General features: G+C 46.2%; 1 protein-coding gene, 2 long non-coding RNA genes and 1 other non-coding gene across 13 annotated transcripts in view; 1 reads left to right on the forward strand and 3 right to left on the reverse strand.

The window, feature by feature from the left end:
- Nucleotides 1-1,845, reverse strand: part of CHUK (component of inhibitor of nuclear factor kappa B kinase complex) — a 39,357-nt gene extending 37,512 nt beyond the window's left edge. The window contains exons 1-2 of the mRNA XM_075934690.2: nt 1,668-1,845; nt 1,182-1,276 (exon numbers count right to left, since the gene is read on the reverse strand). Coding sequence (XP_075790805.1) covers nt 1,182-1,276; nt 1,668-1,790 — 218 coding nt within the window. The 5' untranslated portion in view covers nt 1,791-1,845. The remainder of the gene's footprint in view (nt 1-1,181; nt 1,277-1,667) is intronic.
- A 1,200-nt stretch (nt 1,846-3,045) lies between these two features.
- LOC102454386 (uncharacterized) overlaps nt 3,046-27,999 on the reverse strand; it is a 133,137-nt gene continuing 108,183 nt past the window's right edge. For 7 of the 10 annotated variants that reach the window (XR_016350143.1, XR_003089995.3, XR_003089993.3 and 4 more), the window contains 4 exons: nt 7,722-7,804; nt 7,490-7,587; nt 5,889-6,004; nt 3,046-4,530 (listed from right to left, as the gene is read on the reverse strand). This is a non-coding gene — a long non-coding RNA (uncharacterized LOC102454386). Of the gene's footprint in view, nt 4,531-5,888; nt 6,005-7,489; nt 7,588-7,721; nt 8,561-27,999 lie in introns of those variants that run through there. The other 3 variants (XR_001368517.4, XR_012905533.2, XR_001368516.4) reach the window with 3 other exon arrangements.
- On the reverse strand, nt 6,169-6,311 carry LOC112546322 (small nucleolar RNA SNORA12). Its single transcript, XR_003090000.1, has one exon. It is a non-coding gene; the product is annotated as a small nucleolar RNA SNORA12 (small nucleolar RNA).
- Nucleotides 12,360-27,999, forward strand: LOC112546320 (uncharacterized). Its single transcript, XR_003089999.3, has 4 exons — nt 12,360-12,725; nt 18,260-18,348; nt 26,051-26,109; nt 27,724-27,999. It is a non-coding gene; the product is annotated as an uncharacterized LOC112546320 (long non-coding RNA).

Genomic DNA, 27,999 nt, shown 5'->3' on the forward strand with positions numbered 1-27,999 from the left:
TATTCTATGATTCCATGGTCCCATTGCTCCCAGGAGCCAGTGCCCTGCGCCAGCAGCTCGTCTCAGCAGTGTGATTGTACGCCCCCTCCCCCAACCCTGCCATCTTCTGTCTGAGGTCCTACAGCCCCACTAGGGGTGGTACTGGAGACAGTACAGCCACATGGCAGGAAGGAGTTGTTGTCACTGGCTTCTGGGAATGACAAGATGACCATGCTCCTCTCTTTGGTTACAGTGCCTCTTGGGAGTAGAGCTCTACAGGTCAACATATGCCAATGTTGATCAGCAGATATGTGCATCCACAGACAGATATTTGTATCCCCACAGGGCTCTACTGATTAGGTTAGCCATGGCCATATGACCCCTGAAAGTGAACCATACCCCATACCATCCTCCCTGACCCCAAATCTGGCAGTCAGTACGACAAGATTTTTTTAAGACTCCAAACAATGGTAGTTGCCCCACTTCTCAAGTAAACTATTCCAATGCTAGGAAACCTTGTCTCGTTTCAGGATTGAATTTGTCCAATTTCAGCTTCCAGCTCTAAGACCCCATTCTCTGTTTACCAGGTTTAAAAAAAATCCATTTTGAGCTCCCTTTTGTGTTTATTAGTGCCTAGATGCATTGATCAAGTCACCTCTCAATGTTCTCTTTGATATTAAAGTAATCAAAATGCAAAACCGCCAAAAGTATTTCTATGAACCCGTCTCACAATGTTCACTTCTGTGCCAAGAGCAAACAGACACACCTCACTGCCAAGCATAGTTTTCCCATCAAACTGCAAGACCACGAAAAGAAGAGCTTTTTAAATGTATCATAATTACAGTGTTTTCCCTTTATGGTATCAGTGTAAAACTGTTTTTAAAATACAGCTCTTTCCCCGGAGGCTAACGATAACCTTCTTTAGAACAACAAATAGTCTGGTTGCAGTTTAACAAAACATGTAGATGGCATCACACCACCACCTACATGTTTTGTTAGTCTTTAAAGTGCTACCAGACTATTTGTTGTTTTTTAAGTTTCCCCTGTACAGACTAACTCGGCTACCCCCTGAAGCTTGAGAGTGAATAAGACCGAAAGAAGTCTGTAGCTAGTGACATCTCTGAAGGGGAAACGCTCCCCCGTGGATCTGAGAACACTGCCTCCCAAAAGCAAAAGACAAGGCCATGATGCAACCTACTTACTTCTTCATTATCTGGATTTCATGGCACCACCGGTCTTTGTTTTTGGTGCTGAGTTCCAACCGGCAAGATTTGATGGCGATCTTGTCACCCCGCTCCTGCAACACAAACAGTCACAGGTGCTGCGGCCCCAGCCGGGTTGCAAGAGGCTGGAGCAGAAGGGCATGGTGCGGGGGGGGGGTCAGTGTCGGGCCAGAAAGCTGGGGGACGGGAGGGGGCTAAGGGGGGAGCTAAGGGGGGGTCAATCCATTAGCCTGATCCCAGTGACCAGCCCCAAATACCCCCCCCCTCCACACAGATCCCTCCCCCCGCTGCACACGGGTGGCCCTGCGGGGGCAGGAGCCCCTGGGAGGAGGGTGAGCGGGGGGGGAGGGGTTACCCAGCAGGCTTTGCGGGGTGACCCCGCAGCGACGGGCCGGGCTCCCGGGGGGCGGGGCGACTGACAGGGCGAACCCGGGGGGGAGGGGTCAGCGCCGCCCCCCCCCGCACCTGGTGCTGGTAGAGACAGACGTTGCCGAAGCCGCCCGTCCCCAGCCGCTCCCGCATCTCCCAGGGGCCGCAGCTGCCCGCGGGCTGCCCCCGCAGCGCCGCGCCCACCGGGGGCCGCTCCATGCCTCGCCCGGGCCCCGGCTGCTCGCCCGGAAACCAGCGCGTGCGTCACTTCCCGCCTGGCGGGGGCGGGGAACGGCGTCGCTCGCGCTTCCCGCCCCTCCTCCTCGCCAACGGCCGAGGCGCGTGCGGGAGCCCGTGGCCCCGCCCACCCGACAGCGACGAGGGAGCGCGCGGTCCGCATGCAGATCAAGCCACGCCTCCCCGGCTGAGCCACGCCCCTCGGCCTCACCTCCCTGCAGGGGCGGGGATGTGTTGCAGCACGTGCCCTGCGCGTGGCGCCTGGAGCAGAGCTCTGCGGGAGCTTTGCAGGGGGGGGGCAGCGCCACCCATTCCTCCCCCCGGGTAGGCTTGGTAGGACTTGATTTGTATCAGAGCCTGTCAGCTTCCCCACAGCTGGAAAAAACATCTGCATCAGTTACAGCCCTAGATTACAGAGAAGCAGCAACTCAGGAACATGCCACGCCATTTAAGGGTACTTGTTATATTTTGACAGCGTGTGTTTACAAGGAAAAGTGCTTTATAAATGTCTGTCATTAAATAACTGTCTGACCCCCTCCCATAATTTCCTTTAACTTAAAACTTAAATAGGTAAGAATCTAAAAAATTGCCTTAATTAAACATGTGTCAAAATTTATTGTAATAAAAACAAATTCTGCCAAGTCCCCTCATGAACAAAGTAACCAAAAACTTCATAAAGGTACAATTAGGGCTACTCAGATGCAGTCCTCACTTTTCATTTTTAAAAGTCATTTTACTATGGAAAATGAAATGTAAACTAGGCAGCACTACCTTACCACGGATGCCATACATTCAGGCTGCATCTAGACTGGCAAGTTTTTCCGCAAAAGCAACTGCTTTTGCGGAAAAACTTGCCAGTTGTCTACACTGGCTGCTTGATTTTGCACAAAAGCACTGACGTTCTACTGTCCGAAATCAGTGCTTCTTGTGCAAATGCTTTGACATTCCCGTTCGGGCAAAAGCCCTTTTCCAGAAATGTTTTTGCACAAGAGGGCCAGTGTAGACAGCTAAAAACTGTTTTGCGCAAAAAAGCCCCGATGGCGCAAATGGCAATCGGGGCTTTCTTGCGCAAAACCGTGTCTAGATTAGCACGAATGCTTTTGCAGAAAAGCGTCCGTGCCAATCTAGATGCTCTTTTCCACAAATGCTTTTAACAGAAAAACTTTTCCGTTAAAAGCATTTGCGGAAAATCATGCCAGTCTAGACGTGGTTTTGCATCACTGCCTTCATCTCTTCATTTTAAGTACAATTGTATATTACCTAACGGTGGCTAGTAATTTGGACACACTGTCTATATAGATAAATAACTGAAGGCACATGAAATCTCCACAAATATGAAACTCCAGATCTCATTCCGCAAATGGACAAAAGAAAGGAGGGGCTTCTGGTTAAAGACAGGACTGAGTCGGGAGATGTGTTCTGTTTTTGCCACCATGCTGCTGCCCAACCTTGTGCAAGTGACTTCACATTTCAATCCCTCAGTTGCCTCATCTTTAAATATATATTCCTCTTTTGTAAGTGACCAAGAGCCACAAATAAGCTCTTAAAGAGCTTAATGTTATTTTACTAAACATTTACTTTAAGTTAGTAATTCATCATTTTTCTAAGCCAATATCTTAATGCCAGCTCCCCTCTCAACTGCTGTAAAAGTGCATCTCTGATGGGTATATCAAATATATATTTTATGCTAAACATGATAAAAGTTATAGGAAAAACAAATTTTCCAAACTGCAAGGGAAGCACCTGGAAGCAGACTGGGACTCAGGAGGGGTCAGAGAGAGCTTTGGATTCAGGACCAACCCTGATGGACTTTCCTGTAACTCTGTTCCCTTGTTTACCAAGGACTTTCTTCATTGTGTTCCTGACTATTAATAAATCCTTCTGCTTTTTACAACACTGTCTGAAAGTCACTCCAGATTAAGGAATTTAGGGGTGCATTGCTCCACTTGGGTGTGCAAGGTTTCCCCAAGAGTCCAGTTCAAAGAGACTCACGGAGGGGAACTTAGGATGTGAAACTGGGGTACTGAAGGCTCATAGGTTTGGGCCCAAGAGGCAAGGTGGTAATATAACATTGCAAATACACAAAGTGCTATTATTGTGCAATGTCAGGCCCAGCTACCATAGGATGTGAATTAAAGAAGAATTAAGTTTTCATAAATAGACTTTTATTACAAACTCATAAAACCAAAAATAACTGTAACTGAATGAAACTCTACAAATACAGGGAAAATAACTTTTGAAGGGGAAAGAATAGCCATTCTCATGTCACACACACAATGTGTCTCATTCATCAGCATATATGCAGTTCTGACTGCGTGTACTCTCCCTCAGGGTGATGTGGTAGAACTGCAGTAACACAGAAACATGTGGAGAATGTGGGGGGCAGGAAGTGTAGAGAGGTCTCAGAATGCAGTTATCAATAGACTGCAACGGGAGGCAAACCAGGGTTACTTGCACCTGAAGTCTCCAACATGTCCGTCTGGCACTGAGAGCGCTAATATGAACTGCTGCACGTTTCTGTCCTTTTCTTCTTTGTTTCTCCTCTCTGCACTAACCCTTTCCACTCTCCCCACAAAGGTGCTTCTGCAAGCCCTCTACTCAGTGTGTGCAGCACCAGAGGCTGGCAGGATCTCTTGGAACAGGTTGACCCCACATCCCTTTTCTTCTGATCTGAGCTGCTCCAGTAGTGTGGATGGAGGAACCCTCAAAGCCACATTTCCAGCTGCAAAAAGCACAATGCACAGAGATATTATGAGTGTTTTCACTCCCCTTGATCCACACAAGCCACAAGTAGGGATGTTAGTGTCTAAGCCGAATAACCGTTTACCCGATAGTTAATCTATAAGCAATTGCCTGTCCCAATTAACCACAACACACAAACACTCTCTCTTTCTCTCTCTCCTTCCCTCCCTTTAAAATTTGCACCAGCAGGCTGGTTCAGTCCCAACACACAGGTCCGAGTTTTAAATGAAGAGCCCGCAGGGAAGCTGCCTGCCACACTGTGCTGCTGCCTCTAATGCAGAGGCAGCAGCATGGGTCAGCAGGCAGAAACTGGTCTATGCAGAGAGCTGGTTTAAAAAACAGCTCCCACCTGCCTCTCTGCACTGTTGACACTGCAAAGGGTGTTGGCAGCTCCTGTCCACAGAGGGCCTGAGCTCCCAGCACGAAGCATCTTTATGTTTGTATGCTGAAACCAAAGTAAAAGCATAATGAATTTGCACATCTCAGCCTGCTGAAAATCATGCCCTTATGCTTCCCAGTGCACAGGGGGTATTAAACTCTTGCATTCCTTTAAATAGTCATGCAAACATATTTGTGCCACTGCCCAGAAGCTACCCAATTATCTCTTCAGGAAGACCAGGAACTTCCTATACTAGAAAAAAAACCACTATTGATACTCATTGTCTGGTTTTATTCATGGAATCTAGCTGCTTTATGAAGTCTTATATTTTTGTTCCCATTTCCTCACCGGAGCTCCCTCTGAGCCAGACCGAGTAAAGACTCAACTTTGCTTGAAATCAGGCTTCTTCTCTGTGTAATGCTGATCAGGCAGCTGAATGAAGTCAAACCACCGTGTGTCGGAGTTAAAAGAAAACATGGACTTTATTTTTTAGCTTGTCCCTACTTCTGCTGCAGATGTGGTTTCCAAGGAGTAATGGGTCCGAAGGACACAGCAAGCTAGTCTGCTGCTAGTTATTTATTGATCCAACAAGAAGAGCAGGAACTATTTAAGCTCTATCCAGACAAGGGAACCCAAAAGCTAGTCAGCTGGCATAAACTGGTACTATTCCACTGAAGCAAATAAAGCTGCACCTGCTCTTCCAACAACAAATTCTGTTGATCTCAGGGACATGACTGGCACACCAACAAAGACTTCTTTCTTATATCCACCCACCACAGAAAAGTCCGGCTCTCTCTGACTTCTAACCTTTTATTTACCGTTACCCTATAGCAGTCCTACAGTATCTTCCAATAAAAATGCCTACAACTTAACTCTGGTCATGTAAGGATATTTTTTAATGAAATGGCAAACTAAAAAGGATTAAGATTAAATAAATAAGTGAAAATCTTGTTTCTTACTTGCTGGATATCCAAGTGCTCTGGGATTTCTAGTAATTCAATTTGTCATTCTTGCACCTGTACAATAAAGGATTCTAATGTCTTCAGTATCTCAACAGTGAGTGTACAACAATCACCTGGCGATGGACAACATAATGAGAAAGAGATACAAACCATACTATTCTCCTAGTAGATAAGGCAATAAATCCATCATTGGGGCTTGCACACCCCTCAGCACTGCTTTTCATCACACGAGACAGATCACCTGTCTCTACAGACTTAAACTTATGAGGCAGGTCTGCCTTGTAGGAGATGGAAGAATAACTGAAAACTAGAAGTTCTGGAAAAGTTTTCATGACAGTCCTTCTCCTTTATACTCTTTGTGGTAGGGTGAGGCCGCTCTGACACTGTCACAGATCCGCCAGGCAGAAAACCACCACAATGCTCCCTTCCATAATCAATTCAGCAAAACCTGGCCCCTGAGTATCCATGATTGCAGACGCTGTCTAAAGATTTGTACATGTTACAGCACACATTTTTGAGCTTTTCTGGCTCTCTCAGTACCCTAAACAGAGCACTGCTGAGAGCAAGGCAAGAGAAAAGCCTGATGGACTATATGAAACCCTTCTGGTCTTTATCAGCTGATTTAAGTAGACGAGCATGGGGGACAAAGGCCAGGATTCCTGGGTTCTATTGCTGGCTCTGCCACCAACTAAGGCCTAATAAAAGGAAGTTCTTCTTCACACAGCGTGTAGTCAACCTGTGGAACTCCTTGCCAGAGGAGGCTGTGAAGGCTAGGACTATAACAGAGTTTAAAGAGAAGCTAGATAATTTCATGGAGGTTAGGTCCATAAAAGGCTATTAGCCAGGGGATACAAATGGTGTCCCTGGCCTCTGTTTGTCAGAGGCTGGAGAAGGATGGCAGGAGACAAATCGCTTGATCATTGTCTTCGGTCCACCCTCTCTAGGGCACCTGGTGCTGGCCACTGTCGGCAGACAGGCTACTGGGCTAGATGGACCTTTGGTCTGACCCATTATGGCTGTTCTTATGTTCTTATGTTGGTCTCCACTTAAAATTAAGGGTTAACATAGCTATGTTGCTCAAGGACATGAAAAATCCACACTCCTAAATGCTATAGCTATACCAACCTAAACCTCATGGAAGATGCAAATATTGTCACTAGGTGACGTATATTTTTATGACAAGAGGAAAAAAAAACCTTTCCTCAGCAGATTCTGCATCTATGGGACTCAGGGATTATGCCAGGGTAGCTACAGGTATGTCAGCATAGCCTCTGCAGATACTCTCAGTGAGTCACCATGAGCAAGTCAATGCATCTGCTTCAGTTTCCCACCTGCAAATATGAGAATAAGATGTAGCTGTAGTAAAAACTATGGATTCCTAATCCACTTTATATTTTGGCTACATCTAAACTACAGTGGGGATCCACACTCCAAAAATCAATCCACCGATGGTCAATTTAGCCAATCTAGTGATGACCTGCCAAATCAACTGCAGACCTCTGCACTCTACCCTGACAAGAAGAGTAAGGTAAGTTGATAGGAAAGTTTCTCCCATTTACACCCTCCCCCCCACCTGTGTGGACCCCACAGTAACTCACCTTAAGGTATGTCAACTCCAGCAACATTATTCACATAGCTTAAGGTGCATACATTCGGTTGACTTTTTGTGGTAGTGTAGACATTGGCTTAGACGAGTCTAATAGAAAAAGCATTTTGGTTAATTTTACATTGTAGAACATGATTTTTTTCATTTGCCAGTGGGAAGCATCATACAGTGACACACTTCTAAGCTAACAGACCACGGCGAAGAAGCAGAAATACAAATCTTACATCAAATTCTCCACTTTTCTTCTGAACAGCTTGCAGCGTGTTGAAAAACGTAACATTTTTCTCTAACATTCCCACAGGTCAGTCTAGAAGAGAAATAACGGAGAAATAAGGACAAGATGACTATATAAGAAGTGTATCGATAATTTTTCGAATTGGGAATATTAATAATTCTGACCCCTTCTTGCTTATTACAGCCAAGGATTCACACACTCAATTGACCTATGATGTTGGGGAACATCCTGCCCAAAACATCATTACTGTCTAAAACGTTGCTCCAAATAGCAATACTGTCTAAATGCTGCTAACATGAGGATCAGGGAAGGAGCAGTGCTTCTCCCCTCCAATAGTATCAATTTTATTACAATTACGATGTAATTAAAGCTTCTACTAGAATGCGCGCGCAGTGGGCACAGAGAGGCTAGCTGTGGCTGCCCATGCAATCCTATCTTGCATTGCCGGGGCTTCCCCCATGCACTAGTAATGCTCGCTCGCATTCTTTTCCAGAAATGGTCCACATTTTTTATTTTAAATAAACAGAAACATTTTTCTGTGCTGCCCTTGGGGGCCACGTGGAGCGGCTCAGAACGGAGCGATGCCCCGTCAGGCTCCCGCAGCCCAACCTAAAGTCGATTAAACCCCCGGAAAAAAGCGAATCCAGCCCGTGCCTGCGGCGTTAGGCAGCCAAGCGGCGCCCAGCTCCCCGCGCCGAGCGCGCTGCTGCAAGGCGCCGCGAGCGCCCCGGGCTGCCCTGGCTGGGCGGCACGCGCCGCTGAAGCCCAGACTCGGGGCAGGGAGGGGCCCGGCCGGATGGCGGATGTCCCTGAGCACTCTGTGCATCACTCAAATTCTTCCCCCAGAACCAATGTCCCTGACCACTCTGTGCATCACTCAAACTCTTCCCTCAGAACCAATAGAGAGAGAAATGTAGCCGTGTTAGTCTAGTGTAGCTGGAATAAAAATCAGGACTATGCAGCACTTTAAAGACTCACAAGATGGTTTATTAGGTGATGAGCTTTCGAGGGCCAGACCCACTTCCTCAGATCAAATAGTGGAAGAAAATTGTCACACCCATATATACCAAAGGATACAATTTAAAAAAATGAACACATATGAAAAGGACAAAATCAAATTTCAGAACAGAAGGGGAATGGGGGGGGGGGGGAGGTAAATGTCTGTGAGCTAATGATATTAGAGGTGATAGTTGGGGAAGCTATCTTTGTAATGGGTAAGATAATTAATGTCTTTGTTTAAACCTAAGTGTAAAGTGTCGAATTTAAGCATGAATGACAGTTTAGAGGATTCTCTTTGAAGTGTGGTCTGAAAAGGTCTTTGAAGCAGGATGAAGGTAATCAAGTCCTTGAGACAATGTCCTTTCTGGTTGAAATGGCAAGAAACTGTTTTTTCTTTGTGATCCTGTCTAATATCTGTTTTGTGGGCATTGATCCTTTGGCGAAGTGTCTGAGACGTCTGTCCAATGTACATAGCGGACGGACACTGTCAGCAAATTGATAGCATAAAATATATTTCTGGATGCGCAGGAATATGTGTTCTTGATCTTATAACTCACTTGGTTAGGTCCAATAATGGTCTTAGAGTATCTAATAAACCATCTTGTTAGTCTTTAAAGTGCTACATAGTCCTGTTTTTTGTTTCAGAACCAATGTCCCTGACCACTCTGTGCATCACTCAAACTCTATAGTAGGGCAAGTCTCTGCAGGTGCAGGTGCTCACCTTCATTCAGGTAGGGGAGTATTCTGATGTTCCAGCAGAAGATTTCACCAATCTGGCTGCTGAAGCCAGTGGGCTTCTGCAGTAGGGAGACAGGGTGTATTTCAGCCACTCCTCCATGCTCTTGGGAAGAATGGCCACCCTGATCTATGATCTGGAGAACTGGAGGTTGCAGAGGTCATGCCAGAGTGCCTGCTGCGCCTCCAGGTGTGTGTGGAGGAATTATTCTCAACTGGATCAACATTTATGCCCTAATACCAGGCCTGAAGTGCTTCTATCAACAGGCATCCACCTTCCTCAGTGTTTTGGATCCTTGTGAATGCCTGGCTCTAGCTAGGGATTTTAACACCATTGTGGATGCACAAGACCTCATTGGGCCACTGAGGAAGTCTTCTGACAGACTGTCGTCCATCACCCCCTGGTGGACGTTTGTCATGACCACCACCACCCTTGAACAGGTGGAGGACATTTGTGCTACTTGTGGTTGAACTGTTGTTTATATCTTTCCCTTTCTCATCTTGTGGGCCTATTCCTCCAGCATTGAGCCAGCCCCTTTCTTAGGCCACCACCTGGTGGCAGCAACAGCATCCTTGATTCTCAAGAGACCCTTGTAAGCAGTGCATGCCTTGGGCACCGAGCGCAGAGCGGCCAGCCGGCCAGCTGTGAACAGGCACTTGGCTGCATGTTCAAAGCAGCCAGTGGGATGCTCTTTGATCTTTTATAAAAATGTAGTTGCGGGCCTCAAAAAAATTCAATCAGGCCGCATGTGGCCCGCCGGCCACGTTTGAAATAACTGCTCTAAGGTCGGGGGGAGTGGGGCTGGCCGGGGGGAACTGGCTGGCAGGAGCTGGGCTGGCTGGGAGGGGGTCGGAAGGAGCGGGGCTGGTCGGGGGCGATCAGGGGAAGGAACTGGCCGGCGGGAAGCAGGGCTGGCTGGGAGAGGGTTGGGGGGAGCAGGGCTGGGCAGGAGGGCGTTGGGGGGAGCAGGGCTGGCCGGGGGGGGGAACCAGCCAGCGGGACTGGCCTGGGGAGGAGCGGAACCAGCCTGCAGGAAGTGGGGCTGACCTGAGCGCATGCAGATCCCAGGGTGCTGCCCGTCCCATGCATGGTCCCGGTGGGGTGCACAGGCAAGTCCAGACCTGGGGATTTCATACCTCCCTGGCCCCAGCCCCAGCCCCGGCCCCCCTCTACTGCGTAGTTGCATATTGCCTGGCTGGTAGACGTGCTCATGCAATGTGAGCACATCTACCAGCCAGGTAGTACGCAACTACGTACTGATACTCATGATAATAATACAATTTAATTAGAAAATACCAGACATTTATATGTCCAGTATTTTCTCAATTTGTTTCCCAGACAGAAAGCTCAAATACCAGACTGTCCGGTTTAAAACTGGACACCTGGCAACCCTAGAAGGGGCTAAAACTGAACATTCAGCAGTCCTGAGCCTTAATATTTATAGGGGGGGGGAAGCAGATTCTGCCACCTGATGCATCTCTCAGGGTTTCCAGAGAGGACAACTACCAATCTATTAACCTCACTTACCCCAAGCAGTCAGTGAAAGAACTCCTGGCTTGGAGACAGGATAAACAACAGGGTTCTCAGGCCACCAGCCTGCAAAGAAGGAGGCTCTAAAATCTCCTGATCCCTCCCCCTAGCCTGAACCCCCAAAATCAGAGCAACGGGACAATAGCTCACTCAGAAACACACAGGTACCAAGGAAACCAACACTGCTACACTCTTCCCCATGCTACGTGAGCCCTAAGGCAGCCACTTCTCAGGCTGATCCCTTCATACCTTGCAGGAAGCTGAAATTGGACTGAATCCAACACGTCCTGCAGAGCCAGGTGAGAGCGCATAGCCCCTTCCTCTCCGTTAACACCTACTCAGGATCTTCAGCTGTGGCTTTTTGCCTAATCATAACTCCCCCCAGAGACAGCAGGCCTTTGGGAAAGCGGAAAGAACCTCACTCGGATATGTCAGATTGGCTGCTGTCTCTGCAAAGATTTATTAGCATGGTTGCTCACCCGATTTCCCTCTTCAGCCTGCCTGAGTTTTAAGTTCTGTCCTTCTCTTAAGTTCCAAGACCCTTTGTGCAAGGTGTATGGCTCGGTTCCAAAGAGATACCATTTCCCCTTTGTTAACAGACTCCTGTGTTATTCGGCCTCACAAAGAGCCTCATTGAACTGAATAGCACAAGCATTTAAAGAGATTTGTATCAAAGGTGTAAAATCCACAGGAAAAGCAGATAAATACGGGTGAGTCCAAAGTGAGGCCTGTGGAATCAGAAATCACTAGTTGTTGAAGTCTATTTATCTAGGTGAGTGGTGCTACAAAAAGAACTGGAAAGCAGCACAGAGTACACTGCTCAAGAAGAAGTAGATCTTTTTTCCCTACTGACAGATAGTCTAAAAGGGTATGTCTACACTTGCACCCTCTTTCAAGAGAGGGATGCAAATGAAGACATTCGAAATTGCAAATGAAGCTGGGATTTAAATATCCCATGCTTCATTTGCATATTCACGTTATGATGCTATTTCGAAATAACAGATGCTATTAAAATGTGGTTATTTCAAGAGAAACCCCTTCTCTCGAAATAAGCCTTATTCCTCATACAATGAGGTTTACCAGTTATTTCGAGAGAAGGGTTTTCTCTTGAAATAACCGCGTCTTAATAGCATCTGTTATTTTGAAATAGTGCCATAACGTGAAAATGCAAATGAAGCGTGGACTATTTAAATCCCAGCTTCATTTGCAATTTCAAATGTCTTCATGTGCATCCCTCTCTCAAAAGAGGATGCAAGTGTAGACATACCCGAAGAGAGCAGCTATGGGCATGACATCCATGGAAGAGTCCTTACCAGCGAATGAACTTTTAGTTTGCATTGTTTGTGTGGTAGGGAAGTTTTCAAAACTTTTCAGGAACTGGATGACAGTGCCACTGCTGCAGTTACAGCTCAGATCCTCCAGATGTCACATGCGCATCACTCCAATCTGCAGGAATCACCTGAATTAAGAGCAGCCGGGTGGACTGGACAGCAGGGGGCACTTGCCCCGGGACCTGAGGATTCAAAGCAATCCGAGTAGCGCTAACCCTAACCCAGTCCCGCCTCTTCTGCCAAAGCCCTGCCCCTTCCAGGAACATGGAGCCAGATACACACACAAACCTTGCCCCGGGGAACCCTGGAGGTTGTTGGCTCCCATGATTAAGAGGATGAGATGTATTAATTAATCCCTCGGGTTCTTTTACAAACGATCACAGGATTGTTTCCTAAGGTATGTGCTGTAGAGGAACTTCGTTCAATGGCAAATTGATGACAGCATCCATGTGGGAAATGATTTAGGTCCTGCTTCTATTCCCTGTGCTCTACCCATTGTAAATGTTACAGAGTCTGTCATACTGTATGAAAACTCCAAACGGAATTGTTCTCTACTTGCCAACATTTTAGAACTACAGAGCCAGACCATGAATTTGGTAGAGCCCCTCTACTTATCATAGTGGTTTCAGGTAGAATTCCGTACCAGAACAGGGCTACTTCCTGGTTATGGTGATGGCCAAAAATTCACAAAGGCTATTTTCATTACCTGAACTCTCCCAAGACCACAAGGATCTCAGGAAAATGTCCTCCATACATAGAAGCTTCAGGGGGTAGCCAAATTAGTCTGTAAAGGATAAACTTAAAAAACAACAAATAGTCTGGTAGCACTTTAAAGACATTCAAATGAAGACATTCAAAATTGCAAATGAAGCCAGGATTTAAATATCCTGCGCTTCGTTTGCATAATCCCATTATGGTGCTATTTCGAAATACAAAATGCGGTGTAGATGCGGTTATTTCGGGAGAACACACTTCTTCTGAAATAACCCTTATTCCTCATAAAATGAGGTTTAACAGTTATTTCGGAAGAAGGGTGTTCTCCTGAAATAACCGCATTTAAACCGCGTTTTGTATTTCAAAATAGCGCCATAATGTGATTATGCAAATAAAGCGTGGGATATTTAAATCCCGGCTTCATTTGCAATTTTGAATGTCTTCATTTGCATCCCTCTCTCGAAAGAGGGTGCAAGTGTAGACACACCCTTCAGTCTGGATAGTCAAAAGAGGCAGATAAAAAACATTAATTAGCAAACAACAAATAGTCTGCCAGTACTTAAAGACTAACAAAACATGTAGATGGTATCATGACATTCTACATACACAAAGAACCATTGTTGCTTTCATTGTTTAGTAGGCTGATAATGACCAAGCCATCCAGTATCTTTATTCAAACCATAGGTATGAGAACTGAACTTGTGAATGAATTGTAGTTCCAGTCCTTCCCTGTGTATTTGGCTTATGGAATTGGTCTGTAACAAAACAGCTAGTTGAAGATATGCTAATGTATGCCCAGGAAGATTAAAGTGCTCCCCGACAGGTTTTTGTATGTTCCCTTTACGGATATCTGATTTGTGTCCATTAATTCTTTCCTGTAAAGACTGTTCAGTTTGTCCCATATATATTGCAGTGGGGCACTACTGCCATTTGATGGCATAGATTAAATTACTGGATGTGCAGTTAAATGAGCCTCTGATTTGGTGGCTTATGTTGTTGGCTCCAGTAATGAATTTGCTTGTATAGATATGTGGGCAGAGTTGGCACCGTGGCTGATTGCAGGGCTGGGTTCCTGGATGTTTATGATGTAGCTGTGTATCATGGTTACTGGAAAGAATCTGTTTCAGGTTGGGGGCTTGTCTGTAAGTGAGAATAGGCCTTTCCCCCAAGGCCTCTGAGAGTCAGGGATCTTTTTCCAAGATGGGTTGTAGATTGTGGATAAGGTGTTGGAAGGGTTGGAGTTGTAGACTGTAGGAAATGACAAATGGAATTCTATTATTTTCTGGTCACGTTTCCTACCAACTTGTGATACTTTAACAGTGTTGCTGGAGGAGTAGTCCTCACTGTAAGGACAGGAAATCACTCTCAACCCAGTACAAACTTCCAAATGGGTAGAAGGAGACTTGTGACAGCAGTTGATGCTGTGAAATTTCTGCCATGTTGGACCAAAATTTTCTGAGAAGAACTTACAAATGAACACTTTGAATTCAGACCCAAACTCTCTCTCTAATGCAGACCGGGACTGAGACCCTCATGCAGTTACACTAGTTTATTCAAACACATATTCTTAATCCAGAGGGCTCCACAGAGCTCTGAATAACAAAAGAAAGCATCTTCTGTGCATGGTTTCCAACAGTCAATATTCTTAAGCATCATAGGACAATCTTGTCTTTGATGACTCTTCATTTCAGTTGAGTCTATCACCACATTAGTTACTTGCAAGATTATCCAGGTCAAATCCAGACCAGATAGTGAGCACTCTACTCAGCTCAAGTAGAACCTTACTTCTTGAATGATTCCCTTGAAATGAAGGACCATTCAAGAAGTAGGGGACAACTCTAGGCAAGTGAGGGTATCACAATCCAGCCCTCATCAGGTAATTTACATTCTTTAGGCTACCTTCAGTTATTGGACTGGAAACCAAAATACAGGCAGTCCCCGGGTTACATGGATCCGACTTACATCAGATCCCTATTTACAAATGGGGTGAGGCAACCCCGCACTAGCTGCTTCCCCCTAGCAGACCAGGGAGACGCAAAGCTAGCGCCACCCCCAGCAGACCAGGGAGACGCGGAGCGGCTTTTCTCAGCAGACACCTCAGCTTGAGAATAAAGGACTGAGGGAAGTGAGGTGTGGGAGAATAAAACTGAGCTCTGGAGAAATGTTTGGCTAGAGTTTCCCCTACAATATGTACCAGTTCCGATTTACATATAAATTCAACTTAAGAACAAACCTACAGTCCCTATCTTGTACGTAACCCGGGGACTGCCTGTACTTGTGTTCTGCTCCCTGCTCTAAACTGAGAGACCTTGGGCATGTCACTTCCTATCTCTGTGCCTCCGTTTCCCCATCTGTAAGATGACAACAGTGATACTTATCTCCCTTGTAAAGTACTTTGAGATCTGTTAATGAAAATTACTATATAAGCTCGGTATTATTTATTATCATCATCATTATTTTCTAGAAGCTAAGTATTGTTAAAGGTCAATAGCACAATATCAATTTTTGCCAGCTGAGAATTTGGTCTATTATTTATTGTTTCTTTTTTATTCTCATTATTATTGGTGTATCACCAATAAACCAATTAATAGCAGTGCATGTAACACATGGAGGAACTTTGTAGCTGGTGGGGAAAGGTCAGTAAATATGGATATGTGTGACAGTGAGCTGGCAAAGATTAATGTTTATTTCTGTGAATGTCTATGTGAGATCCTGACTTCACAGATTATTTCAATTTTAAAATGAGATCAAGTTCTGCTGGCTTGTGGCCCCAGAAATGACCCGTACAAGACAAACAAATATAAATCCAGAGAGGCTCAGGTTTCCTTATGTGACCCTGAATGCATAGCCCTCTAGTGAACACAGGGATTAGCCACTGTCTGGAGTCTCTACTTCCCCTAATGTCTGGCCATGAGCGGGAAGACTATTGACTGCACCTTGAATGAGTTGCATGCTGTTGTTTTCCAATACATTCCAAAAGTTGGGAATGAAATTACATCACAAATATTCGTGACACAGGAGGGGAGAGGGGCTCTGTTTTTGAGCTGGAGCAGAACAAAATGTGTCACACAAGACTGCCACTGAGCTCTGCCAATGTCTCAGTTATGGTGTGTCTGAAACAGTAAATAGAAAGAGGTGTGAGGAAAGAACAGGTCCCAGGAGTGCCTTACACTGTCAAGGAGTTTTAATTAATTACTCACCTCCAAGCTGGATTAATGGCAGTCTAGGGTCTTTGCCACAGGCTCACACATTAAGGACAGCTAGCTAATGAGATACACTGGTAATCCTTTATTTTTGAATCCCTGTTGTTGCATGGGGAGGCAGGAAAAGTTATTTGGCCAAACTGTGAAAACACTTGGAAACAAATGGCTCTCTATTTCAAGAATAAACCAAAAATCAAAGAGTCCAGTGGCACCTTAGAGACTAACAGATTTATTAGGCATAAGCTTTTGTGGGTAAAACCCACTTCATCAGATAAGGAACTTCCTCCTTTATATATATATATCAGGAGGTAGCCAAGTTAATCTGTACAGGAGAAACTTAAAAAACAACAAATGGTCTGGTAGCACTTCATAGACTAACAAAACATGTAGTCTATGTAGATCATGGCCACAGCCCACTTCTTCAGATGACTGGAGTTTTGAGTTTAGGATGTGCAAACTCAAAATGAATAGGGGAGAAAGGAGAGGGGAGAAGGGGAAAAAAGGAAGGGGGAGGGCAGGAAACAAGGAGCAGAGGGTATGAAAATATCAAAGGGAAAAACAAGTGGGCAGAACTGGTAATCTATAAACACTTGAAGATTGGATAGCTAAAAAGAAGCAGATAAGGATCATAGGATAGCAATTAGACAGAAAGGGTACTAATGCAAGAATCTACACAGACAAAGAGCTGTTGGCACCTTCATTGAATGTTAGGTTGATAATGTCCCAGCCATCTATTATCTAGATTGAGGAGGTTATCAGTGTGAGAATTGATTTTGTGGATGAATTGTAATTTTAACGCCTCTCTGTGTATTTGGCTTGTAGAATTGGTTTGTGACAAGACAGACACCTGGAGATCTTTTAAAGAGTGATTAGGTAGATTGAAGTCGTTCTCCAGCAGGTTTCTGTATGTTCCCTTTACATATATCTGATTTGTGTCCATTGATTCTTTCCCATAGGGACTGTCCAGTTTGTCCAATATATATAGCAGTGGGGCATTGCTGGCATTTGATGGCATAGATCAAATTACTGGATGTGTAGTTAAATGAGCCTTTGATTTGGTAGCTTATGTTGTTGGCTCCAATGATGAATTGGCTTGTATAGTTTTGAGGGAAGAGTTGGCACCGCGGCTGATTGCAGGGCTGGGTTCCGGGTTCCTGGATGCTTACGATGCGGTTGTGTAGCATGGTGACTGGAAATAATTTGTTTCAGGTTGGGGGGCTGTCTGTAAGCAAGAATGGGCTTTTCCCCCAAGGCCTCTGGGAGTGAGGGATCATTTTCCAAGATGGGTTGCAGATTGTGTATAATACATTGGAGGGGTCTGAGTTGTGGACTATAGGTAATAACAAGAGGAGTTCTGTTATTTTCTCCTTTGGGTCTGTCTTGGAGGAGCTCATGTCTGGGTACTTTTTTGGCTCTATCCATCTGTTTTTTCACTTTTCCAGGTGGGTATTTTCAGTTTTAGGAATGTTCTATATAGATCCTGTAGGTGTTTGTCTCTGTCTGTGGGATCAGAGTAAATCCAGTTGTATCTTAGGGCTTGGCTGTATACAATACATTGAGAAATATGCCTGGGATGGAAGCTGGAGGTATGAAGGTAAGTGGAGCAGTCGGTGGATTTCTGGTATAGGGTGATGGAAATTAGTCCATTATTTAATTGTACTCTAGTGTCCAGGAAGTGGATTTCTCATGAGGACTGGTTCAAGCTAAGGTTTTTCCCATGGATATTTTCATACCCTCTGCTCCCTGTTTCCCGCCCACTGCTTCCCCCCCCTTCTCCCCTATTTATTTTGGGTCTGCACATCCTAAACTCCAAACTCTGGTCATCTGAAGAAGTGGGCTGTGCCCACAAAAGCTCATGATCCCATCTACATGTTTTGTTAGTCTATAAAGTGCTACCAGACCATTTGTTGTTTTTTAAGAATTTCCTAAGGGTTAGAGACCCTGGTTCAAGTTAGGAGTATATGAACATGTTCTCATGAATATTTCTAATTTACTTCTTCCTTTTCACGAGGAGATCTGTATGCTGATTCCCTGAAGAATGGGCTTGCTCAGTCGCCCAGACAATGAGTGGGAGGCAGACCAGTATGGGCGTTCCGATCGCAGGTGGGTACACTTGTGTGATGGGAAATGGTGCAACATGTATACTCCTGTCAGCCCCTCAGGGGCTGCGTGCGTAAGTTTTTCCCTGGAATTAGTACAGGGTCTCAGTCCTAAGTAAGGAACAAGTTCCTTGCCAGTTAACGATGAGCAAGTGCAAATGACAGGCATGAGTGTGAGACAGCCTTTCTGCAGCTGGGCTCTGCATTGCAGCCCCCCAAGCCAATTAATTCCACAGATGCTGGAACACCCAGAACCAAAACTGGATAAGATTCAGGCCAATGAAGTAACGTACTGAAAACAAGCAACAAATACAGGCAGGACAGCAAGAGTAAAGCCACAACTCTAAACTTGTAGGTCACTAGTATGGAAGCGGATTGGAGTAGAAGCTGATGGGGCAATAAACAGTGACCCTTACAGATTTGGAGGCAGACCCTCAGTTTGTGCAAATTGACCTCGCTCTGTTGAGGTCAATGGAGCAATGCTGTTTCATTTTAGCTACAGATCATCCTTTGACATCATCCAACCCAGAAAAACATACATGGGAGGTAAATCGACCTGTTAACTCATTATTATGGTCTATTCCTCCATCATTTTTTTAAACTTTAGGGCAGTTCCATCAAATATGGGGTAACCCCCAAACCAAATGACCCCATCCGTTGGCTCAGTATTGTCATTTATTTCCTCTAAATTGTATAAATGCTGTGAGATTTCTATCGGAGCTGCTACCAAGTAACAGGTTCTCATTTACATGTAGAAAGGTAGAAATCTAATTTCACTTAGATTGTAAGTCCTTTGGGGCAGGAATTTTCTGTTTGTTTCTACAGCATCTAGTGCAACATGGAGCTGCTCCAGGACTGGTCCCCTATGTGTTACCACTACATTAAATAAAATACAAATAAATAATGTACAGATAAGTCTAAATGCAGCAAGCCAGGCCTACTCAAATCTGGAATCTGCAGATCTGTCTCCTATCCAATATGACAGGCAACGAGACTACTTTCTCACAGTTGGTCCCTTACTATCTACGAAGGCCAGAATCTTAGCTACAGGGTGAACCTCTGTAGTCCAGGACTGTCTTGTCTGGCAACATCCGTGGTCCGGCATCATCAGGGATCCCATGGGTGCTCTAGGGTTGGAACACTCATGGGGAAAAAACAGTGCACCATGACCACAGAGAGCTGGGCTGGCGGCTGGGGAGGGCCGGGAGGGTTGGACCCCAGCAGCCAGTCCTGAGGGCCTGAGCCTGGTGGCGAGGGAGGGGGTCAAGGTGCCTGGCAGCTGGCAGAATAACCCAGCAGCTCAGGCCAGGAGCAGTTCCCAGTGGCCATGGCAGGAGGCTGGAAGTCGGAGCCCAGCGGCTCGGGCTGGGGCTGGGAGCCGGGAGCAGGGGGATGAGCAGGGTCCAGCAGCCAGGAGCAGAACCTGGAGGACAGGAGCAGAGGCGCTGGCATCAACCTCCCCTGGCTTGGCAAGCTCCCCGGTTCAGGACCGGTCAAGTCCCAAAGGTGCCAGGCCAGGGAGGTCCAACCGGTCATGTAAATTGATTTCGATCCATTGATTTCTATGCTACAACGATTCACAGCTGCTCACAGTCTGGTCATCAGCATTTTCCCGATTTTTTTCAAATGTCTGAAAACACCATTAGCCAGTGGAGGTAGAAGGTGATGAAAACACAGCTACAAAGGGAGCCACAGAACAACCTGCTCCCTCAGGAAAAGCTGAGCCAGCTAATTGAATGCCTTTTTTTGTGCTCTTTCCTCTCTTTCTCTCCTCCACTTTTGAGACCAAGGCTTGTTCTGTGTAACCAGGGGACTATATAACTTAAGGACTGCTAATGGCATGGATTTTTTTATCTTTAGGCTGCTGCTGTGCTTTCAGCTCCGATAAGCAGGAAGACAAAGGATTATTCAGCAGCTTTAGTGCAGTGATCCAGTGTTCTCAGTTCAACTTCAGAGAGCGGTCACTTCAGGTCACGTGTGTGGCACTTTGATGCCACGTCCCCGTATACGTGGCACATGAGTTGTGAATGGACATTTATAGTTTCCAGTATGTGGTCCAGAACTTTTCACCAGGAGTAAGACCAAGAGATGTGAAAATGCTCAGAATCAAAACGATCCGAAAAAGCTGGTTGCACCCTGATGTAGGAAACCTGGCTGTTATTTCCAGTCCACGCATTCGTGCAGCATTGTGCAATCATTTCAGCTGTTGTGTGAAGACTAATCATTGAGATTCGAATGATCATTCGTTTCCCTCAGACTAGCTCATTTTGTTTAGTTAGAAACAATGTTATTCATATTTTTCAGTGTTTTCTCAGGTTACCCATTTAAATTGAAACAGTCTGTTTGTTAATAGCTCAGAGATGTGCCATCAAAATATGCACCTTCTTGAAAAACTGTCCTTCAAGACTTTGGATATTTCCATTCATCTTTCATCATATGATTATGAACATCTGTTATTTATGTTCCTAGTAAGTATTTTACTTTCACTAGAGAAACCCACTGACACCAACTAAGACAAGTATAAAGTTGAAGCTAACCAGACATAGATGCTTAAAAGCTCATTTATTAGGAAGTTCAAAGAGACTCATTGGAAAAGGATCATCTCAGTTTATTGGAGGTGTAACGGTAGTTTGAATTAGAGAGCCTAATTCGAACTACCTACTCCGTGCCACGTGTAGCCGCGGGCACGGAGTCTGCACTAACGGGGATTTAAAAATGGCGGTGCCCGGCAAGATGCAAATGAAGCCTGGGATATTTAAATCCTGAGCTTCATTTGCAACTTCGAATGACTACATTAGCCACCCTAGTTCGAACTAGGGTGGCAGTGTAGACATACCCCTACAGGGGTTAAGAAATAAGGGCTAGTGGGAGTTGAGTGTACTCATCACCTCTGAAGACTATGCTCCAGGTGGCTTAAATTGGCATCCCAATGACGGACACACACCCCAAAAAAGATGGACCTCTTTAGAACTGGGACCCAATTAATTTACTCAAGGTCACTCAGTAAGTCAGTGGCAGACCTGGGAAAAAAACCAAGCTCTCTTGAATCCTAGACCTTGCTCTTCTCTACACCGCCATGCTGGCTATACCATTGCACCGATGCTTAGATTTTAGTAGGGTTAAAGAGGAAGAGAGATGTTGTGCTGTCCTTTGAATTTTCAGATGTAGGCCCATTAAAGAAACAGAATTCCAAACCCGATGGCCCAGAGGTCAGAGCTGGAGACAAAGTCAGGAGTCAAGCCGGGGCTGAAGCTTGAGTTGGCATCATGTCAGTGTAGAACGTGGGAGCAGGGACCTGTAGTGAGGCAGGAACGGGGAACAAGTGAGGCCATGCTGAGGAAGGCAGGAATTAGGAGTGAGGAAAGTAGACACAGTCCGTAATAGAGCTAGCCAGAGATCCACCTAGCTGCTCAGACAGCTCCCCTGTTGACTCTTTCGGGTCTAAGCAGTGCATTCCCACCAAGGGCGTCTCTGCCAAGGATGAGCGTTGAGAGCCAGCCCTTCTCTAACCTCCTTGTGGACTGGTTTGGGTGAGTTGCTGGTCACTGTCATCCTGCAGGTTCCACAATACTGCCAGATTAGCCAAGCCAGGTCACCTGTCCAGCCAGTACAACTGTGCATCTGGGGTTTGGGATCCAAAAGAGTGACCTGCTGTGATTGCTTCTAGTGTTGTTGTCTCAGCATTCCCTCTTCATGCCCCAACACGCAAGAAGAAGAGAAACCCACTGACACACGAGAGAGCCGGGAAGCAGGCAGCACAGAAAACACATTGTTGCTTAATTGAGCTGGGAAATGAGGAGGAGGGGCAGAAAGCCACGACTTGCAGACCTGTGTTTTTAGAGCTGTTATGGCAGCACACCTGGAGATACGGTGCAACAGTCTTCCAGCTGTCCTACAGGAAGTCCCTGACAAACACATTCCAGCATGGAGCAGACTAGGCTTGACTCTGTTGGTGTCCGGCCCATGCGCTGAGGCCCGGTTTACACAGAAAGTTACAGCGTCATCCAGCGGTGAAAGGAACTTCCCATTTCTTACAGGTCCTGTCCTATTGTGATCCAGGTCTCTGCTAACTCTTTCAATAGCTCCCCTCCGGCTTTTGCCGCAGCTCTGCCGGCTCTTGCCAGAGCTGCGCACTCAGGCGCACTCGCTGACTTTCACCACTGCCGTCATCTACAGGTATAAGCTACATTGATATAAATCTGATTTAAATCAATGTCCACATACAAGGATGCCCCCATTTAACTCAGTTTACCATCACCTCTTTGATGAAACTGGTCCAACTTCTATGGGTAGGCCTGCCCTGATACAGAGAAACTTCTTGACATGAATAACTGCTAAGTGAATACATCCTTTGCGTACCCAGCCTTGTTCTCGGTCTGCCAGCCAGAGCAGAGGTGCAATGGGGAACAGTCAGCGATCCCTGAGAAGGTGCCCCTTCCCCCGTGGTAAGCAAGCTAAGGAGTGTCCCTGACTCACGAGCGCTGAGAGTATGACCTGCAGATGATGAGGAAGATTGTCAAGTTCAAATGCCGATAGTGTCAGAAACCTCATTTCCTTCTAGGGTGGGAGCCAAAAGCAGCTAACACCTTTTGTCTCCGCAGCTCCCAACCCTTCAGGAGCACTGTAATCCCAGCCAGGAAGAACAGGCCAAGCTTAATAATGGGGATATAAATAACTCAGTGGACGGAAGTCAGTGTCCGTAACAATGTTCAGTGAAGCACAGACAGGGATTGTCTCTCTCCAGAGTCTCTCACCCAACCCACTCCCAGTAATGGAACTGGAATGCAGTAGGCATTGTACATGAATCAGCAATGGGACACATTCATCTGTGCATTTACAGGAAGGTTCACAGGTGTTTTAGCTTCCCATCAACCCGGCAGAAGTTCACATGGAAAGGAAGGAGGAGATCACCCCTCATGCTTTCTCAGTTATCAGCTACATTAACAATGGCTTAAGATGGTCCCAGGCAATGTTCCCTCTAATTTTCTCCATCCATGGTGCAGAATAAATTGTTATGTGCAGATGTGCACCACCCGTAGAAACACAGGCTGCCGGCTGTGGGCGCTCTGCTAATCATCTGGGCGGCACCTGAATCTTTCCTGGGTGGGCGCCCCCTCGCTCAGTGAACACTGCCCGGGCAATGACATAGAAACTCAGATCTGGATTTCAGACTACCAACATTTGTGGGTGTTTGGTTCCATCTTTAGTAATCCAACAGTGATCTTCCATGATAGACTTAGGGACAGATTCTCTGCTGAGCTGAATTTATAAGCAGGGGTTGGGGTTATTAGGGAGTCAGGTACAGCTCTGATTTTCTGGGGGTACGTCTACACCGCAAAGCGAAAGCCGAAATAAGCTACCAAGCACAGCAGGAAGTCTGAGTTAGAGCAAAAACAAAATACAGGACTATGTAGCACTTTAAAGACTAACAAGATGGTTTATTAGATGATGAGCTTTCGTGGGCCAGACCCACTTCCTCAGATCAAATAATGGAAGAAAATAGTCACAACCATATATACCAAAGGATACAATTTAAAAAAAGAACACACATGAAAAGGACAAATCACATTACAGAACAGAAGGGGGATGTGGGGGGGGGGGGGGGGAGGAAGGTGAATGCCAGTGAGTTAATGATATTAGAGGTGGGGAAGGGGAAATGTCTGTGAGTTAATAGTATTAGAGGTGATAATTGGGGAAGCTATCTTTGTAATGTGTAAGATAGCTGGGGTCTTTGTTAAGTCCAGTGCGGAGAGTGTCGAATTTTAGCATGAATGCCAGTTCAGAGGATTCCCTTTCAAGTGCAGATTTGAATGTCTTCTGAAGTAGGATGCAGGTTAGCAGGTCATTGAGACTGTGTCCTTTCTGGTTGAAATGACAAGCAACTGTTTTTTCTTTGTGATCCTGTCTAATGTCTGTTTTGTGGGCATTGATTCTTTGGCGAAGGGTCTGAGACGTTTGTCCAATGTACATAGCAGACGGACACTTTCGGCACATGATAGCATAGATTATATTTCTGGAGGCGCAGGAATATGTATTCTTGATCTTGTAACTTACTTGGTTAGGCCCAATAATGGTGTCAGCAGAGTGAATATGTGGACAAAGCTGGCAGCGGGGTTTGTTGCAAGGGAAAGTACCAGGGTTGGTATTAGTGTGGTATGTCCTGTGGTTGTTGGTAAGAATCATCTTGAGGTTAGGTGGTTGTCTATAGGAGACTATGGGTCTGTCTCCCAGAGCTTCTTGGAGTTTAGTGTCCTGTTCCAGTATAGGCTGTAATCTATTGATAATGTGTTGGACAGGTATAAGTTGGGAGCTGTAGGTGATGACAAGTGGTATTCTATTGTTGGTTTTCTTGGGTCTGTCTTGTAGTAGATGGTTTCTAGGTATTCTTTGGCTCTTTCAATTTGCTTTTTTATTTCTCCAGGTGGGTAGTTGAGGTTTATAAATGCTTGGTAGAGATCCTGAAGTGTCTGGTCTCTGTCTGTGGGATTAGAGCAGATGCGGTTGTATCGAAGGGCTTGGCTATAGATGATGGATCGTATGGTGTGTGCTGGATGGGAGCTGGAAGCATGTAGGTAACTGTATGAGTCAGTGGGTTTTCTGTAGAGGGTGGTGTCTAATTTTCCATTGTTGATTTGCACTGTGGTGTCCAGGAAATGGATCTCCCGTGTGGAATGGTCCAGGCTGAGGTTAATGGTGGGGTGTAGGTTGTTGAAATCTCTGTGGAAATCTCTGAGTTAGAGCAGTCTTCCTTTGACTTCCCTTACGCCTCGTAAAATGAGGGTTACAGGAGTCGGAGTAAGAAGTCCTTCAGCTCAACATTATTTTGACATTATGTTGAAATAATGGCTTGTAGTGTAGACGCAGACAATGTTATTTCAGAATAACATCAGTTCTTTCAAAATAACCCTGCTGTTAAGCTGACTGTAAGCTACATGGCCTAGGGATAAAACACTTTGCTTCAGGCTTACAGTACAACTGGCAAGATCCCTGTTTTCAGAAGATTTGATTTCCCTTAATAGTCAAGGTGACCCAAACAGGTGAGTTTGGCTGTAATCTACCACCTATATCCTCGAGTCTGGAAAATGCGCCATCTGAAGGTTATGGCACCAGGCAGGACAGCAAATGTAAAACTACCCAAACATACCAAACGCCTGATTCACCTCTTATGCTGGTGTAAATCCGGAGTAACTGCACTGCAGCAAAATACGGTTATGCTGGCTTGAAACCACACAGTGGAAGAGTCAGGCCCAATGCCTCATCCTTATCATTAGGCCATTGCTTAACCCTGAAGAGTGAGAAACGGGAAAGAGTCAGGCCTGGTCCACACTTTAGGCCAAACTTAGCCGCATTAGGTCAATTTTCTAAACAATGAGGCCACACCTCCAAGCCCCTTCCATCGACTTTAAGTGCCGTTCAAGTTGATTTCTGCGCTCTTCCTTTCACAAGGAGTAACACTAATTTCCAGTCTGGGAAAAAAGTTCCCGCGTGTAGCTTGCCGAAGAGGCAGGAGTTCCTACAGATGCGTGTGTCATGCACCTTTTTCCCAGCCGTTTCACTATGTCAGTAACTTTGTCAAAGAAGGAAATGAAGTTGGTTTGCCATGATTTGCTCTTGCTAATTCCATGCTGGCTGTTCCTTATCACCCTGTTATCCTTGAGGTGCTTACAAAGTGATGGTTTAATCATGAGCTCCAATATTTTCCCCAGGTGCTGAAGTCAGCATCACCCCATGTAGCCCGGAGGGTACTGTGACCTGTGCTGGAGAGGTGAGCGAGACCTGCAGCAGGAAGGCGCTGAATGCAGCTAGAGAGGAAGGAAGCCCTGGCCATTGTCCTATCTAAAGATAAAGCTGCTTGACCGAGATAGCGAATCTGGAAGCTCCATTGCTGTGCAGTTTTAAATAGCACAGAGAGGGGAAAGCACTGAGTCATCTGAGAATCTGATATGTTCACCTCCTGAATGTTGCCTGTAGCCAGGGAAAAATCACCGACTCATGAACAGATGCTTGCATGGTATTGCCAGACTTCCAGTGCCTGCAGTAAGAGCCCAGTCCTTCTCCCATTACAAAGAGTGTATAGACTCCAGGTGACTGTACAAGCAATTGGATCAGGCCCTCGGGGTGCTCCTGCTAGCCAAGGAGCAGGTGCCTAGATGATCTGCCACTGACCTACTTGGGTGCAGTTGGAGTGGGAGGCACTGGCAGAAAAAGTCTGCCAGGGTAGGGAGGTGAGGTTGTGGTAGCCCAGGAGCAGCCTAGGGGTCAGCACTAAACCAAAGTGGCTAAGCATCCACAGATTTGCTGTGGCCCAGGGACGAGGGCACTGGCCTGGGGTATATAGGGTGTTGGGTTCGGTTCCTGTCCCCTCTGTCCACACCAGGAATAGACTTTGGTCTGCATTAGGAAGGTGGGATAAGGGACCTGCTGAAGATGGGGTGGGTTCTGGTGTGGCTTAGGGAATAGGGTAGCAGGGCTGGAACAGGACACAGAATAGGCCCCCTGCAGCTGTTCCCCCCTAGGGATTGCTCCATATAGCAGGAACCCTGGGGGGCTGCCAGCTGGTGGAAACAATGGAGCACACAGGGACTCTCTGGTTCCCAAAGCTGTAAGTCACTCCTCCCTGGAAACGCAGTGCACTGGTAACACCATTTCCAAAGGGCCACGGCTCAGCGCCACGTGCTTTCAGAAATCAGCCCGGAAGGAATCCTGTGGGTCACAGTCCCTTCTGGTTTAACGCCACTGAGCTCTGTAAGTTTCTCCAGCCGACTATTGGTTCCTGCGTCTATTGAATGCAGCTTGTAATGCTCATGAATGATAGCTGGCTCCGGCGTGGGCTGTCAAAGAGGACTAGACATGGGATCAAAACGCAGGGCCTAGAATGAACATTCACAGCCCTCTCTATTCATAAAAATAACGCCTAGCTCTTATGATCAGTAGACAACGCACTTTATAAGGAGGTCAGCATAATGACTTCCATTGTACAGATGGGGAAGCTGAGGCAGATGGAAGCCACATGACTTAGGCAAGGTCACTGGGAATAGATCTCATATCTGAGGACCAGCCCAGTGCTCTAGCCACTATGCCACGCTGCCCCTCTCATTAGCAGCACCTTTTGCATTGCCCTTCTGGAGCATCTTCTGTCGCAGGCAGGTAATTCACTCACTGTTTGAAAGTCAGGGCATGCCTGGGAGCTGGGAAAGCTTTTTCTTTTTTAAAAAAATTCCCATTTAACACACCCCGAGGCATGGAGGAACTGAGACTTGCCTTAAGTCAGACCTCAGTACGCTGGCCGAATGGGGCGGCAGAACCCAAGCGTTCTGACCTACGTTATTTCTTGCTCATGCATCTCCTCTCCTAAGATGGTTCCCTCTGTTCCATACAGGGCAGGGGGGGTTCCTGCCAGCTGGGCCTGTCATATCACCATCCAACAGGGGACCGACTGAAAATCACAGGCTCACTCACCATCAGAGGAGTCTAACCCGACTCCATTTCAGACTCCGGGCCTGTCTTCACTACAGCAGTTCGCACTCTCACGTTACGCCACTCCCGCAGTGTCGGGTGGACAGACATGAGGGTGCTAAGCCAGCGTGTCCAGTTTGAGTGAGAACAGCCACCCTGCAAACCAACACTCAGAGCTGCACAGATGGAGTGGATTGGC

This window comes from Pelodiscus sinensis, chromosome 8 (genome assembly GCF_052426305.1).
Source record: "Pelodiscus sinensis isolate ZL-2025 chromosome 8, ASM5242630v1, whole genome shotgun sequence".
NCBI classification, from domain to species: domain Eukaryota; kingdom Metazoa; phylum Chordata; order Testudines; family Trionychidae; genus Pelodiscus; species Pelodiscus sinensis.